At 43.5% G+C, this 15,495-nt stretch overlaps 2 protein-coding genes and 2 non-coding genes across 5 annotated transcripts in view; 2 read left to right on the plus strand and 2 right to left on the minus strand.

Annotated features, from left to right (window-relative positions):
• Nucleotides 1-1,184, minus strand: part of SLC7A13 (solute carrier family 7 member 13) — a 5,612-nt gene extending 4,428 nt beyond the window's left edge. The window contains exon 1 of the mRNA XM_026659041.1: nt 458-1,184. Within this exon, the coding sequence (XP_026514826.1) occupies nt 458-1,184 (727 nt within the window). The remainder of the gene's footprint in view (nt 1-457) is intronic.
• A 6,372-nt stretch (nt 1,185-7,556) lies between these two features.
• TRNAT-UGU lies at nt 7,557-7,629 on the plus strand. The gene has a single exon. It is a non-coding gene; the product is annotated as a tRNA-Thr (tRNA).
• A 1,346-nt stretch (nt 7,630-8,975) lies between these two features.
• On the minus strand, nt 8,976-9,058 carry TRNAL-CAA. Its single transcript has one exon. It is a non-coding gene; the product is annotated as a tRNA-Leu (tRNA).
• Nucleotides 9,059-11,484: 2,426 nt separating this feature from the next.
• LRRCC1 (leucine rich repeat and coiled-coil centrosomal protein 1) overlaps nt 11,485-15,495 on the plus strand; it is a 39,217-nt gene continuing 35,206 nt past the window's right edge. For both annotated transcript variants that reach the window (XM_024206070.2, XM_024206071.2), the window contains exons 1-3: nt 11,485-11,724; nt 13,518-13,723; nt 14,157-14,222. In XM_024206070.2, coding sequence (XP_024061838.2) covers nt 11,666-11,724; nt 13,518-13,723; nt 14,157-14,222 — 331 coding nt within the window. In that variant the 5' untranslated portion in view covers nt 11,485-11,665. The remainder of the gene's footprint in view (nt 11,725-13,517; nt 13,724-14,156; nt 14,223-15,495) is intronic.

Here is a 15,495-nt window from a genome sequence, read left to right on the forward strand (position 1 = left end):
ACTTGTCAAAATAAGCAATTCAAGGGTGTGCATTAGTAGGCTTCTGGTATGTGCCCTGGGTGGCTGAAGGCACTCAGTCTTGATATCCGCACTCTGCTCTGCATACCCTCTTGCAAATAATTGCAATAGCATTGAGGAAGGGGGAAATCACTGTTTTAGGTCCGCACATTCTATTTGCATATAGCTTTAAACTAAACCTTTTGTTTTCCACATTAGTCTTCTTTAAATATGCAGTTGGTTCTGGAGACAGTAAATGCACATTATGCAAACAAGCTGCATGAAAGAAGACAATGCACCTTTACAACACAACCAGACACAAACCTTGAATACAACCAGTGTTTTAATATAAATGTCTTTACAGGCTAAATTGTTCTCACTGTGAGACAAGCTCTAATAACATTATCTGAGGAATGTAAGAATGCTGGCCACAACATTAAATGTAAAAAACAAGATATACCTGCCATGTAATTGAGGGACCACCAACCGCCATATGCATATAATCCCTGGAAAAAAGCTTCAGCAATCTGTGAGGCATCAGGAATCTCTGAGCTGAATGCATTCTCAAACCTTACTAAATTCTCCTTTCTTCCTCTAATCAGCAGAACAATGCCTCCTATGCCAATTACAGATAGTGCCATCATCTTCAGTACTGTGAAAACAGTTTGAACCCAAGTAGCCATTTTGACACTTCGGCCATTCAGAATACCCAGAGACCAAATAACTGCCAAAGCCAAGCATTTCTTTAGCAGCTCCGGTGCAGGGCATACACCATAGAAAGGTTGGGTAGCATATTCGGCAAACAACAAGGCTCGAGTAGCATTTGATGCTGGTTTGGTAAACATCGCCGTCCAGATAAAGATGAAAGCAGGTAGGGATCCAAGCGCTCTTTTTATGTGACTGTATTCTCCTCCAGATAATGGTAGGGCAGTCCCCAGCTCTGCATAACAGAGGGCTCCCATCAGCGATATTACTCCACAAGCAGTCCAGATGCTTAGCGCAACACCCACATTAAGTAAGGAGTATTTTAGCACTCCTGTGGGAGACACAAAGATCCCTGCACCTACTATGGTGCCTATAATAAAATTTACCCCATTAAAATACCCTATAGTTCTTTTGAGCTGCATCCTGTCATTTTCATTACTTCTCACTTCTTCTCTGAGATAGTCATGCTTTCCTTTCCCCATTTTCTCTATCTGTTCTCAGATAAGGTCAATGATTGTAGGGGCTTCAGAAGCATTCATTTCCCTTATTCCATGGCTGTGTTGTTATAAAGTTGACCTGACCTTACTCGCTAGTGAAACGCTTCAGAAATGTTGGATTAGTCATTCAGAAGACAAAGCCTTCTTTGGTTTTTTGATGTTTAATGTGTGAAGATGATTAATCAAGTATTGCAAGAACAACTCGTATCAAATGTCAGTATAACCTGTACTTCACAGATTATTAGGTTTTTTTTAAAGAAACAGGCATTATAATACATTAACAATAAATGCTTTCTTCTTCTATAGAGCCTTCCATCAAAGGGGCTCAAAACATTTAACAGTTATTAAAACTACCCTGTGTGGTAGGTAAATATCTGTTTTTTACAGATGGGAAAACTGAAACATAGAGGGGTTAAATAAATTACCCAGTGTCAAATGTGAAAGTGTTTCTGTGACAGAATATGAAAGTCTGTCCTTCATTCATAAAATCTATTACATATCAACTACATTTAAAAATCAGTATCACAGTTGCAAAATCAAGCACTCAAAAGCTAGGAAATTCCAGAATTAATGTTACCTGTGGAACCTTAATTCAGTCATCTTGTGCATATGCATTATGATAGTCTTTACTTACATCATCACTTACTTATTTCCCCCACAGGACACCTGCTTCATTTAGTGCATCGTCTCTACTTAGGATGGGCGAACTTCAATTTTTATAATTTGACTACATTTGTGCTGATTTTTCAAGGGGATTTCAAAAGGACACATCCCTGACCCAAAAGCTACCCCTCTGACAATTTCAAGTCCCTGCTCCAAAGCAGGGGGAGGAGCGAAAGCTTGGCAAAGAAAAGATTACCAGAATATCTTAACATGCACACAAAAACATATTTTTCCCTAGCCTGGTTCTCAGAAATGGCTGAAACATCTTAGGTGATATTTTCCCAAAAGATTCAGCATGGGGCAGACACCCAGCATGAAAAATTTCAACACAAACAGTTTACATTTAACAAAGTTATGGAGTCTTATAATGGGAAGTGTCAGGCAACCTTTATAATAGGTAGTGCTGTCAGCCCCACCAAAATGATAGTTAATGGAGGGAAGTTTGTTTTAGAAAGCAACTAAACCCAGACAGACTAGACCCCATGGGGTAAACACATTTCCCAAACACACTGAATAGGGCCATTAAAACGAAATGGCCCAGTCATCATCAAAACCAGTACATCCATAGCTGAGCCTGAATTTTACAAGCCGTGTTCGAAATTGCAGTTGTGAGCCCCATGGAACTGGGCTGGTTTAGGGGAGAGAGCTATCCACTGGGGATATCTATCCACAGACAGGTAAATCCTTTGTGAGTATGTTAAGAAATATTTGCTTGTATAGTAATATCAGTTAGCGGTGTGAATTCTTTAATGACATTTTATACTGGCAAAAGCCCTAAAATAGACACCTTTATACCAGCATAAAATGTGCTGGTATAGCTTATTTCATTCAGGGAACCAGTATAAACCATATTGGCAAAAACATTTTTTCATATGTAACCCACACACCTCCTGGGTGGTGTGTTCTGTCCCATCTAGTGGCAGAGAGAGAGAGATTAATGAGTTTGTTCTACAGCCTTAGCTAAGAGCCATGTGGCTTTTAGCTCATGCAGTAGAGTTTCATGCATTAATCTCCACCAGTCCCAGATTCAATCCCCCTGACGACGACTGGAGTCTGTCGGTGTTGGCTCTTAGCTAAAGCTGTAGAGCAAACTCATTAATCTCTCTCTAAGTGGTCTCAGTGCCACTAAATGGGACAGAACACCATACCCAGGAAGTGTGTGGGTTACACAGAGATTCCAAGGGACCACTGTAATCATCTAATCTGACTTCCTGCATAACACAGGCCCCTGAAATAATTCCTGTTTGAACTAGAGCATATGTATTGAAACTAACATCCAATCTTGATTTAAAAATTGCCAGTGGTGGAGGATCCATTGCAACCCTTAATAAGTTGTTCCAATTGTTAATCACCCTGACTGCTAAGAAATTATGGCTTGTTTCCAGTCTGAAATGTCTAGCTTCAATTTCCAGCCATTGGCTTTTCCCATTGCATCTGCTAGATTGAGGAGCCCATTATCAATTTGTTGCCCATGCAGATACTTGTAGACTGTGATCAAGTCACCAGTTAGCCTTCTCTTTTTTAGACTGAATAGATTGCGCTCCTTGAGTCTTACACTAGAAGGCATATTTTCCAGTCCTTTCATCATTCTTGTGGCTCTTCTCTGAACTCTCTTCAATTTATCAACATCCTTCTTGAATTATGGACATCAAAACTGGATACTGTATTCCAGCAGCAGTCTTACCAGTGCCAAATACAGAGATAATATAATCTACTTTCTCCTACTCAAGATTCCCCTGATATAGGCTGTGTCTATACTAGGATGGTTTGTGGTATAGTTGTTCTTGAAAACAAGACCTAGGACTAACAGCTGAGAGACACTGTGACAGCAGGACAAGCTGGTCTCCATATATAGGCATTATCCCAGAAGGGGGAATGAGAATGATGATAAGACGGTCATAACCTAGAGCTTGCTATCTGGATCATATAAACTTTTTATGTTTTTTTCTGTAATGGAAGCTGAGAAAGACTCACATCTTAAAGCACGTTAAACCCCTGTGCTTTCATTCTAAAGAGGCCTTAGTTCACTGTAGCTTAATACCTTTAACTTAGTCACATTAACTTCACATCTTTTGTTGATTCATCTTTGCTTGCCTGAGTATCCCTGTATAGACATGGCCTTACCTAGTTTAGCTCTCACCAAAGATAAATCTGGGTATGTTGAGACAACTATTTATTTTGTGTTAAATTATTTTCTGTCTAGTTTTTAATAAATCTCATTTTAGGGAAAGGATGCCGTGTGTGTCTAAATTTCACACAGTCCCATCTCTGAGGAGAAAACACACAGGTAACCTCTTAGAGAGAGGAGTACATCTAAAACCCAAACACCCCACTGTAATCTTGATCAAAAGGGCATGAACAGAAGGATCCACTCCCAGTAAAATACATTGCAGACATTAAAACAGGTAATCCAGATAATCCATAAGTGGGAGACACCGAGAGACCAAACAGGAGACGGAGATGGCGTTGGCCTTTTGGTGACAATACGATAGAGACAGGGTCCAGGAATAGAACCAGGCCTGTAGTCGGTGCAGTAAGAGTGGACAGGACATAGGGAGCTGTTTGGAGGCTATTAACAAACAAGTAGATGGGTCAGTGTTAGACACTGTCTCAGTATGCTGCAATCTCAAGGACTAAGATTGCTGCTGCCTTTCTTTCCATCACATGCCTTCCCAGGAATAGCTGTAATCCATCTCAAATTTCTCAAATCATCTAATTTATTTTACAGTATTTACTGAAAATTGTCCAATTATTACTCTGCAGAAAGTGTGATGATTTTTCTCTCTCCTCATCTTGAGTTTCTGCTACAAACCTGAGCAGACCTCTATCTGTAATGTTGTGCATGCATTTTTAAGACTTGGTATTAGAATACTTCATCATTTGTTTTATTCTTCTTGTGAATTACAATGTTCAATGTGTATTGATGTTCACACCTAGATATATTGTGTGTTAAAAATGGCTACAAGTATATTGTTCTATTTGATTTTAGTGATTTTTTTTCTGTGAACAGTTCTCTCTTACAATATTTAGTTTTTGCTCCTCTCAGGCCTTGTGATTATTTTTATTTGGTTTGTCTTGGCATGTACCTGCTGTATTTGGTTTATTGTATTAAATACAAAGAAATATTAAACTGAAGAGGAGCTTAAAAGTCAGATACTACTGAGTTTGTTTTGCTGTTCATCTTAAAATATATTAATTTCCAGTACAGAATTGGAATTTCTAAAATTTACAGAGAAACCAACTAATTTAGATTTTATTTATTAACATATCCTCCTAACTGGCTTCAAAAAAAACCACTGAGATTATCTTGTTATATGTTTGTTTATTTGTTTTCTGTTTAACTCAGATAAATGCTTGTTACTAAACTTTTAATTAAACTTTTTCAAGTTTTATGGAAAGTATGTGTTTTTCTTTAGTGTGTTGTCATAGTCGGAGTAAGGGGTGAAATAATGAAAATGTGTCTAAAAAAACCCATGAAAATTAAAGTTCTGGAAACTGCTGACTTCAGAAGCCACAAACCAGAACTAATGGTGGAGCTCAGTGAGTGTACAATTGATTATAAAATAAAATTCTTTTTAAAAGAATCAAGCAACCAAATTGCCTTTTTCTCAGTTTATGAAAGCAGAATCATTACCTATTAAAGAGAGTAGTTATTTATGCCAAGAGTCCAGTTTCTACAGCATGTTGTGACTATGCAACATCTTGTCCTGGCTGAGAAAATAACCCTAACTGCCAAACATGGCTGTAACATTAACCCAAGGTGTCACGTTACCCTTCCCAGACGATACACACAAGATCCTGTCTACCACGCAGCTATGCACTGGATACCCAGCTCTGTCATATTCACCTTCCCAGCATTGTATAGAGACTTGACGCTCCAGATACAGGACAAAAGATAAATAACTATAATAACCTAGTGCATGTTTGTAAGACAAGGCTGAGTATCCCCTAGTACTTTGTCTAGTCTGAAAGGTTATATCATCATTGAAACAAAGTGCCAGATTGTTGCAATTTTTATACTCAACAGGGAACAACTACATTTTTGAGTGCCACCTAGTAAGCTGCTTCTGCCAGCAAAGCGAGGTCATGGGAGGTTTATGAAGTTAGAGTTAAGATTTATGTTGGAACCTTATCTGAGCAATTTCAGTTTTTCTGGCTTTTAAGGTTTTTGAACTACAGCCTTCTAATTTCCTGACCTTCAAATATATTTTAAGCTTAAATTTGAAATTTGTCACTATCAAATTCTGGTTTCTTGTTATAACTGTACCATTCTAATAGTATAGTTTTAATTAATGTAATATACAGACCTTACGCTATCTTAAAGATTTTGGGGGGAATAACTATTTCTGTCACACAAAGAGAAGGATAGGTACTATGCCCTAGTTTTAAGTACTTTCTTTCAATCTACTTAGACCAACAGTTTTCTCTACCACTTTATAATTTTTCATAAGCATTTTTGGCATGTATTGAATGGGACATTCCTGTGTTCCAACCTATACTTAATGTGGTTAGATAGAAAGGAGTCTGGAAAACGCAGGTTGTTGCTTGTACAAAATATATACTCTTTAATCTACATATTCATATTCAGCAATCTATACTGTGGGCCAAATTTTGTGATAACTTATCTCCCGAGCAATCCCACTGATTTTACTGGAAGTGGCTGGGATGCAGTGCAGAATCCAGCTTTAAAGCTGTAATGAATATTTCTCTTTCTGCAGTGGGTCCAAAGAAGTTTGCTGCTGTTGTAATTCAGTGAGGATACAAGAGCACAAGGAATGAGGAAGGGCTGAAGAGAATATTTAGTAGAAAATATTCAGTCTTCAATGCAGAGTCATGGGCAGTTATTTTTCTCTAGCAACCTGTCAGAAAGGAATACATATTTACATCCCTCCCATTTTCCCACACTGTGTAAAGCCAGTAGAAAAATGAGGCACCTTCTTGCGGTACCATACACATAACAGATGGCTTGTGAACCTGTCCACAAGTCTGTTAGGACTTGCATACTTACTGTAACGGATATTTCTTTGTTTGGGCTGTCCCCCAAAGCGGACGCCAGTGGGGATGCTGCTCCCTGCCAAGAGAAGCCATGGCGGAAGGCTTAAAAGTCAACCTGCGGGAGACCACGAGAGGCTCAATAGTTAGCCTCTGGAGGCTAACTTGTGGCCCACGGAGCTGCAGGTCCCGGGACCTCACCCTCCCAACTAGTGGGTCATAGGCAGTCCCCCAAGCTCGGAACGCTGCTATGAGCACAGGAGCAGGAGCACTCTTCCACAGGATCAGCGGCACTCTACGCCTTTGCTTTGGATTTGGAGATTTTTCCCAAATTCTGAACTAGGGGGGTCCAGTTTCACCTCCCCTGGACTCCAAGCCACCAGTCGGGCACTCCGCAGCTAGGCAAGCGCACCCAGAGAGACAACTTCCTAAGCAAGCGTAGCATTTTCTGAACCCTGTTGAGACGCTGTTAGCTGGGTAGTTATCCAAAGCGAGAGCGCCAGAGCACGCCCAAGACTTTTTGGGTGTAGAGGTTGGGTAAATGTTATATGGCTGAGTGGTTAAGGTATCGGACTCCAATTCTAATGGGCATGATGGGGTCCTCCACGACTGATGGTGGTTTCACTTGATGGTGGGTTTTTGGTCTGGTGGGCAGAGCGAGTAAGTTAGACTCCAGACGCCGACTATCAAGCCTATTGGCCTGGTTCCATAGCTCAGGGGTTAGAGCATTGGTCTTGTAAACCAGGGGTCGTGAGTTCAACTCTCACTGGGGCCTGGGTAGCAGTTTTTGGCTGGGCCTGATGTCCCCCGGTGGTGAGGTGTGTGACCTTGTACTCCATATGTTTATGGAAATATGCTTATGAGTGTGAATATAATGTAACTGAAATATGCCTTATGCAAAAGGTCTCTTCTAAGGTATCATTGCAAAGCTTATAATCTACTGAGTGTGTTCATCTTATTTGTATGAATCTATCATTCTTGTATCTGAAGCCAGAAATATGAAGTATTACTCTGAAGTCCTAGTGTAGTTAAGCAAAGCATTAATGGTGGTTTAGAATCTTGATGGCTCCCATTGACCAGGACAATTGGTTGTAAATGGCTCTCTTTACTTGTAAGCCTTCCTGTATACGTGGGTGCCAGCCAATGAGTAATGAAGTCTCACAGGACATGTGAACATGTCACATGATACCGGAAGCCATCTTAAACCCGGTGCCCTTCCATTTAGAAGGAAGGGTGGAAACCCAGAGAGAGACAAAGGATTCCCGCCATGTGCCAAAGATATAAAAGGGGGTGGAACAGAACAAAGGGGGCGGCAGTCATGAGAAAACCCCTTGTGACCGCCTGAGCTGGAACTAACAAGAACTGTACCAGGGGAAAGGATTGGGCCCAGACTAAGAAGGAGTCTTGTCTGTGAAAGAAGCTTATTGGACCATCTCTGAGGGTGAGATTTACCTGGATTCAGTTTCTTAAACGTATTAGGCTGAGACTTGCGTGTTTTGCTCTATTTTGCTTGGTAACTTACTTTGTTCTGTCTGTTATTACTTGAAACCACTTAAATCCTACTTTTTATACTTAATAAAATCACTTTTCTTTATTATTAAACCCAGAGTAAGTGATTAATACTTGGGGGAGCAAACAGCTGCGCATATCTCTCTATCACTATTATAGAGGGTGGACCATTTATGAGTTTACCCTGCATAAGCTTTAGACAGAGTAAAACAGATTTATTTGGGGTTTGGATCCCACTGGGAGCTGGGTGTCTGGGTGCTGGAGATAGGTAAAGCGGCTGAGCAGTTTTGGTTAAAGTCTGCAGCTTTGGGGGCATGGGTCAGACCCTGGGTCTGTGTTGCAGCGGAGTAGCGTGTCTGGCTCAACAAGACAGGGTTCTGGGGTCCCAAGCTGGCAGGGGAAACGGGCTCAGAGGTAGTTTCAGCACATGGGGTGACAGTCCCCAGGGGGTCTCTGTGACCGAACCCATGGCAAGGCGCTTGGCTTTTCTTAGGTACTTGTTAATTTGGGGGAGGGGCTCAGGACTGGCGGGACGCCAGAGGGCTTTGTTAAAGAGAAGCAGCAGCCTGAATTTGTGTACCAGTTGGTCAAAGGGTAGCAGCAACAGGGGCCTACCAGAAGTGGGAGTCGAACCCACACAGGCTCACGCCCATTGGAACTTGAGTCCAACGCCTTAATCACTCGGCCATTCTGGTGAGCGGGTAACTCTGGCCCGACCGCTACACCCAAAAAGTCTTGGGCGTGCTCCGGCGCTCTCGCTTTGGATAACTACCCAGCTAACAGCGTCTCAACAGGGTTCAGAAAATGCTACGCTTGCTTAGGAAGTTGTCTCTCTGGGTGCGCTTGCCTAGCTGCGGAGTGCCCGGCCGGCGGCTTGGAGTCCAGGGGAGGTGAAACTGGACCCCCCTCGGTCAGAATTTGGGAAAAATCTCCAAATCCAAAGCAAAGGCATAGAGTGCCGCTGGTCCTGTGGAAGAGTGCTCCTGCTCCTGTGCTCATAGCAGCGTTCCGGGCTTGGGGGACTGCCTATGACCCACTAGTTGGGAGGGTGGGGTCCCGGGACCTGCAGCTCCGAGGGCCGCAAGTTAGCCTCCAGAGGCCGACTATCGAGCCTCTCGGGGTCTCCCGCAGCTCGACTATTAAGCCTTCCGCCATGGCTTCTCTTGGCAGGGAGCAGTATCCCCACTGGTGTCTGCTTTGGGGGACAGCCCGGCTGGAAAGCATTGGGGCCACCAGGTCAACCCATTGGATGTAATGGGCCCGGTTCTCCCAACCTCAACCCTGCGCTGAGCCTACCTTGGGCATCCCGCTGAAGGGCCGCCCGGAGCACAGCTCTTGGGGAAAGGGAGAGAGTCTTGGGTCAAGGGCCCACTTTCCATAGGTGGCAGTGAGGCTGCTGCTCTGCTACGCAGAAAACCCTGAGCCAGGTCTTCTACGAAGGCTTTAGAGAAGCTCACGCCCACTGGAAGTCCCGTCCTCCCCAGCCCAGCCAGGACTAGCAGCTGAGCCCAGCGCAGGGTAGGATCCACCAGCCGGGTCTTCCCAAGTCCCGCCCCCTCCCCTTTCTGGCGAGCGCCCAAAGGCTGGCCCAGCAAAACATGGGCTTCTTGGGATATCGTCAATGCGACTGCTGGCTTGAGCGCGTGACCGTTGCAGGTGCAGCATCACTTAGGTAGGCATGGTCGGGGAGGGGAGACGGGAGACCAAGAGAAGCTCGATAGTCGGCCTGTGGAGGGTCCTACCCTGCGCTGGGCTCAGCTGCTAGTCCTGGTTGGGCTCTTCCCCTGCAGAGCCTCCTGGGCCGAGTTACAGCCACCCCTATATTTCTCTCCCAGCTGCAGGAAGCTCTGCAAACACCCACCACCACTACCACATCCCTCCCCCACTTCCTGCACCCGTGTCCGGGAGCTAGGGGGAGCTGCACAGTCATCTCCTACCTCTGTATAGCTAGTGGCCTGTTCTCCCAAATGCCATGCTGGAACCTCCACATTTATTTGATAAATAAAATTTGCAGAATTTTAAAATATTGTGTGCAGAATTTTTAATTTTTTGGTGCAGAATGCCCTCAGGGGTATGATTTACCTCGGCCGCCTACCTCATGAGCCCCGCCTTCCAAGTCCACTGGCATGGAACAACGCCCGTGCTGCACCGCAACACACAGGGCTGGGCTGGGTGCGCAGAGCCCTTCGTATCGGGAGCAGAGAGTGGCCGGTATGGAGCCGCCACTCAAGCAGAGCACACGTCATGTTCGCTGGGAATCTGTCTCTAAAGACTTTGTATAAGACCTGGCTCAGGGTTTTGTGCGTAGCAGAACAGCAGCCTCGTTGCCACCTATGGAAAGTGGGCCCTTGACCCAAGACTCTCTCCCTTTTCCCAACAGCTCTGCTCCGGGTGGCCCTTCAGTGGAATGATCAATATGTCCTCAGCGCAGGTGTGATGAATGAAGTGCGGGGGAGCTCCTTTTGATGGACACCCAGCCAGCCAGTTAGCTGTAAAATCCCTCTTGGTAGCTGTTCTCTGCTTGCTTTATCTGTCCGTCCTGGGGTGGCTGAAAACATTGGCGCGAAACTGGTGCACAGCTTCTGGATTTGCTGTCGCTGCTTACACCCAAGGGTCATGGAGAGGCTCACCTCTTCCACACCACCATTGCTTTTCCCATCATAATAGACTCTTTCAGGCCACTCAGCTTTGTCTCTCTCCTGGGCTGTAAACTGGAGAACCTTGATGTCTCGGGAATAAAAGGGCTTTAGAGAATTAACATGGTATACTTTAGGAATACTGAAAGCAAATGAAAAATTGCCCAGTCACTATGACAAATCTCCTGAGTTTGGGAGTCTGACTCCTGATGGTTGAACACTAAGGGTTAGCAATGCAGAGGTTCTCCGTGATTACAGGGCTGCAACAGGGGCTATAGCGGTCACGTCTACACTAGGGGCGCTCGGGGTTAAGGCTCCCAGTCATGCTGCAGCCCACAGGTCAGCGGCCCCAGCAGCGCGACCAACCCAAGGGCAGACAGAGCCACGTTCCCTTCGCTAATGCGCATGCTCAGAAACTACAAGGTCTCGGAAGGAACTTGTTCCGGAGGCGGCGCAACCGGCCTCTCTCTGGGAGGGGAGGAGGACTCGCGACGGCCTGCGGTGGGGGGTTGCTTTACCGCTTTATGTCGTAACGGCCTCTGACCCAGCCGTAAAGCCCCACTCCCAGCGATGTCGTTGGATCTGGGGAGATTTAAAGTGAAAGGCGCCAGAATCCGCTGCTGGCTGCCTGGCCGCCTCCTGTAGCGCGGCGGAGCCGCCGGCAACATGGCGAGGGCTGGCGCCGTGCTTGGGGAGCTCAGCCTCATGGACAAAGGCATTGGGAGGTGAGGGAGCCGCGGGGGGTTGTGGGCTTTCCCCCGCTGGCCGGGCGGAGGGGCTCCCAGGGACCTAGCCGGCGGGAGTCCGAGGAGTGGTCGCTAGTGAGGTGCGGAGTGCGGGCGGGGGCGGGGTCTTAGGAGGCGAGGGAGCGATGATGTCGATATTTCGATAACGGTGGGCCTCGGAAACAGGAGCGGGGAGACGTGCTGCTGCTGGATACTGTCAGCTTTGGCGTCCCCCCAGGAGCGGGGCATGCGTGAGAAGGGCGTACCGGGCCCCGGTATTACCAGTGCACTTTCAGAGCTCACCTACACGCCTGTTCCTCTCCGGGCAGACTCGCAGGAAGGGGCAGAGCTGTGACGAGCCCTATTGGATTTGCCTTTTGTGTTCTTCGTGCATCCATTTCACATCCCCTTGCCATTTATTGCGGCTACATGTGGTCTGTCATTTATAGCGTTTATGTGATCCATTTTCCTGGACTGTATTTTAAAGAGTTTTCCATTGTACTAATTGTATGACCTACACTGCCTGAGTTTCTGGATTAGAAATGCTGCACTTTCTGTTTAACACTTTAGCTCCAGTTAATATGTGCTCACGCTTAGATACTGTTGTCAACGTTACTTGAGCTACTCCATAATCTTTTATAGTGGGGTGTTAACGTAAATCCGCTTCTAAAAGTAAGCAGAGTAGCAAATCTTAAATCACTTTGCCTACAAAGATTGGTATCAAGTGCATATTAAATATTAAAGTGCCTAAACAATAGCACATTTCTTTGCTTCACAGACTTGATGGTCTTTTAAAAACTTTCAGAAATAGAACCTCAGTATAAAAAGACCTAAATCCTTCTACTTGAGCCTGGGCAATAACCTAGCTGTAGTCAAACACTTTTGAACAGAGACAGAAATTTGCTCATTGAGGACAAAAACCAAGACGGCAAGTTCTTTAGTACCCTAACTGAACTCTACAGTTTTTCCTAATTGTCCACCACATTTAAGATGAGAGTATTGTAATTAATGTAGGTGGCTAGAACAGAATTTTTGTTTTAAGCATGTTTTTTATGAGAGACAGTGTGAGCAGTATGCTTGGTCTACATGAAAAAATTAGGTTGATTTAACTACAAGAGTTGGTTGTGAAAAATTCACACCCTATAGCAGAGTAGTTAAGTTGATCTGAGGCTACGTCTACACTAGAAACTTCAAACCGCTGCTCCCGCAGCAGCACTTCGAAGTGCAAGCGAGCGCTGGGAGAGAGGTCTCCTAGTGCTCCTGGTAATCCACCTCCACAAGGGGAATAACACCCCCCTGAGCGCAGCAAGTTTAAGTGCTGTAAAGTGGCAATGTAGATAGTGCACCAGCGCTGGGAGCTGCGCTCCTTGTGCAGGTGTTTGTTTTTGCTTTTGTTTAGAGAGAGAGCTCTCCCAGCACTGCGCCACAACCACACAAGCCATGTTAAAGCACTGCCGCAGCAGCACTTTAGCGTTGTCAGCGTAGACTAGCCCTCAGATACAGAAAAGGTCTACTAACTTTTAGCTTTTTGTGGGAAGGAGGGCTAAAGATACTGGTAAGTATAGTGGATTATTTTCAAGTTTAAATATTGAGAACCTTAAATATAAGGCAGATTATTTTGATTTGCTATAGTACACTATTCTACTTGAATAAAATATTATTTTTTTAAATAATGATGTGTAAAATTTGTGATTTGCACCCCTTAAAATGTTGGTTAATTTGAGATTTAGACATGTTTTATAAGTTAATTATCTTAAGACATCTTAATTAATACTGGGTATTTTCATTTATAGCTTGTTGGAGATAACTCTAAGTTCAGAACTTCACACAATCAACCTACATTGTAACCAAATCTCGAAGATTGAAGGGCTTGGCCATATCCAGAATTTGCAGCATTTAGACTTGTCATCTAATCAAATAAATCAAATCGAAGGACTAAGTACCCTAACTAATCTTCGCACTTTAAATTTATCCTGTAATTTGATAACAAAAGTAGAGGGTTAGTATATTTTTTGTTTTCTTTCCCTTTAACATTTTATGAGCCTGTTCTGAAATAATTGTGTTGAGGTTTGATTCAAAAAAGATCTTAAGCCTGTGATTGAAGTTAAGCATGTGCTTAAACCCCATTGAAGTCAAAATCCCATATTACATATTGGGTTAAATTGAAGAAATAATAAACAAATCATTCTAAAGGACATCATGGCAATATTTCCGAGTTGACTATTTAAAGTAGGTTAAAAAGTTTATTTTAAAACGTTGATCTTCATTCTTTTTAAATAATACCAACCACAGTGTATCATAATAAACATAGTTTATATTTGTCATTTATAGTGTCTAGTCTGTCTTCCTTATTTTACCAGTCAGGCATGTTTATCTCCTGAGTATTTCTTTTTAAAGCTCTTGCACTAACTTTTTTCCCCCACTTTGTTTAGGACTGGAAAAGCTACATAATTTAACTAAACTGAATTTGTCATACAACCGCATACATGATCTTACTGGTAAGTGGATCTGGCAGTGATGTTTTCACAATTAATATAAAATATCTGACCAAATGTAGTTGCAAAGAACTAAAGGATAAGAAATGTAGGACATTGGATGTCTCAGGAATTTACTACCATTGGAATATGAAGCTTTTAATCTTTAGATCATAGGTTCAAATCCTGACCAGGTCACTACTGGCTGAAATTAATTACCATTTAACAGTTAGGTGGCTAATGTGAAATGTATTAATAATTTTAAAAGAGAGGTGCACAGTCACTTGAACCACCATTTGCAATAGACCTATGTTCTTCTTGTTGGTAGTATCATCAGAGAGACCAAAGATTGTAGACATGTTTAAATACTTTTGCTGAAGCAGAGTGGGAATCTTGAGTTGCTTGGTGCTGTAACTGTGCTGTCAATCTTTCATGTACAATGAGCACTATATTCACTTTTAGAAAAACAAATACAAAATGTTTTAAACAAGGGAGAGTTCAGAAATAGTACAGCAGGAAGGAGGCCTGGGTTTTATTTTCATTTCTGCCACTGTCTTGCTGTGGTAACTTCATGTGTAAAATGCAAATTCTTCCCAACTTGATAAAGCACCCAGATACAGAATATCTTGAAGTATCACAATTCAGAGTATTATTACCAGGAGAGTACTATCGTAATAGTTCTATTACGTAAAACCTTTCATCTGAGGTTCCCAAATAACTTTTTTAATCACTTGCCCTCACAATACCCTTGTGAGGTAGGCGGCCGACATTTTGCGTAGTTTAGGTACTTTTTGAACACAGAAGAGAACAGCCTCTCTGAAAATGAATCTTTAGGCTAGCTTCCTGGAGTAGACATCATATCTTATTTTTGGTCACAACACGTAGGCAGCAAATTCAAAGTATATGCTGTTAACAGTAATATACAATGATAATGAGTCATATCAAGCTGTCTTGGCATAATAGAGAAAATGTTCCCAGTGGTGCTTGCAATATTTATCATCTACAAAACATATAAGCCTGACATCAACACACAAATGTATTTACACATGATATGTGTGTTGCCACTATTGTTGTGAGAGCACCATCATGAAATCTTTGCACTTAATTTTGTCTGCAGTGATGCACTCTTTGCTGGTGCAATGCCATTGTGTATGGAAATTACAGACATAGCAGCCCTGTCAGTTGAACTGACCTTCCCATCACAGTGCCATAGTGATTTTCGATAAAACCGCTGGGGGGGGGGGGGGGGGGGGGGGGGGGAGAGCCGGGGGGGGGGGGGGGGGGGGGGGGGGGGGGG

The sequence above is a fragment of the Terrapene carolina genome, unplaced genomic scaffold, assembly GCF_002925995.2.
Source record: "Terrapene carolina triunguis isolate 2854851 unplaced genomic scaffold, T_m_triunguis-2.0 Scaffold58, whole genome shotgun sequence".
Classification (NCBI taxonomy): domain Eukaryota; kingdom Metazoa; phylum Chordata; order Testudines; family Emydidae; genus Terrapene; species Terrapene triunguis.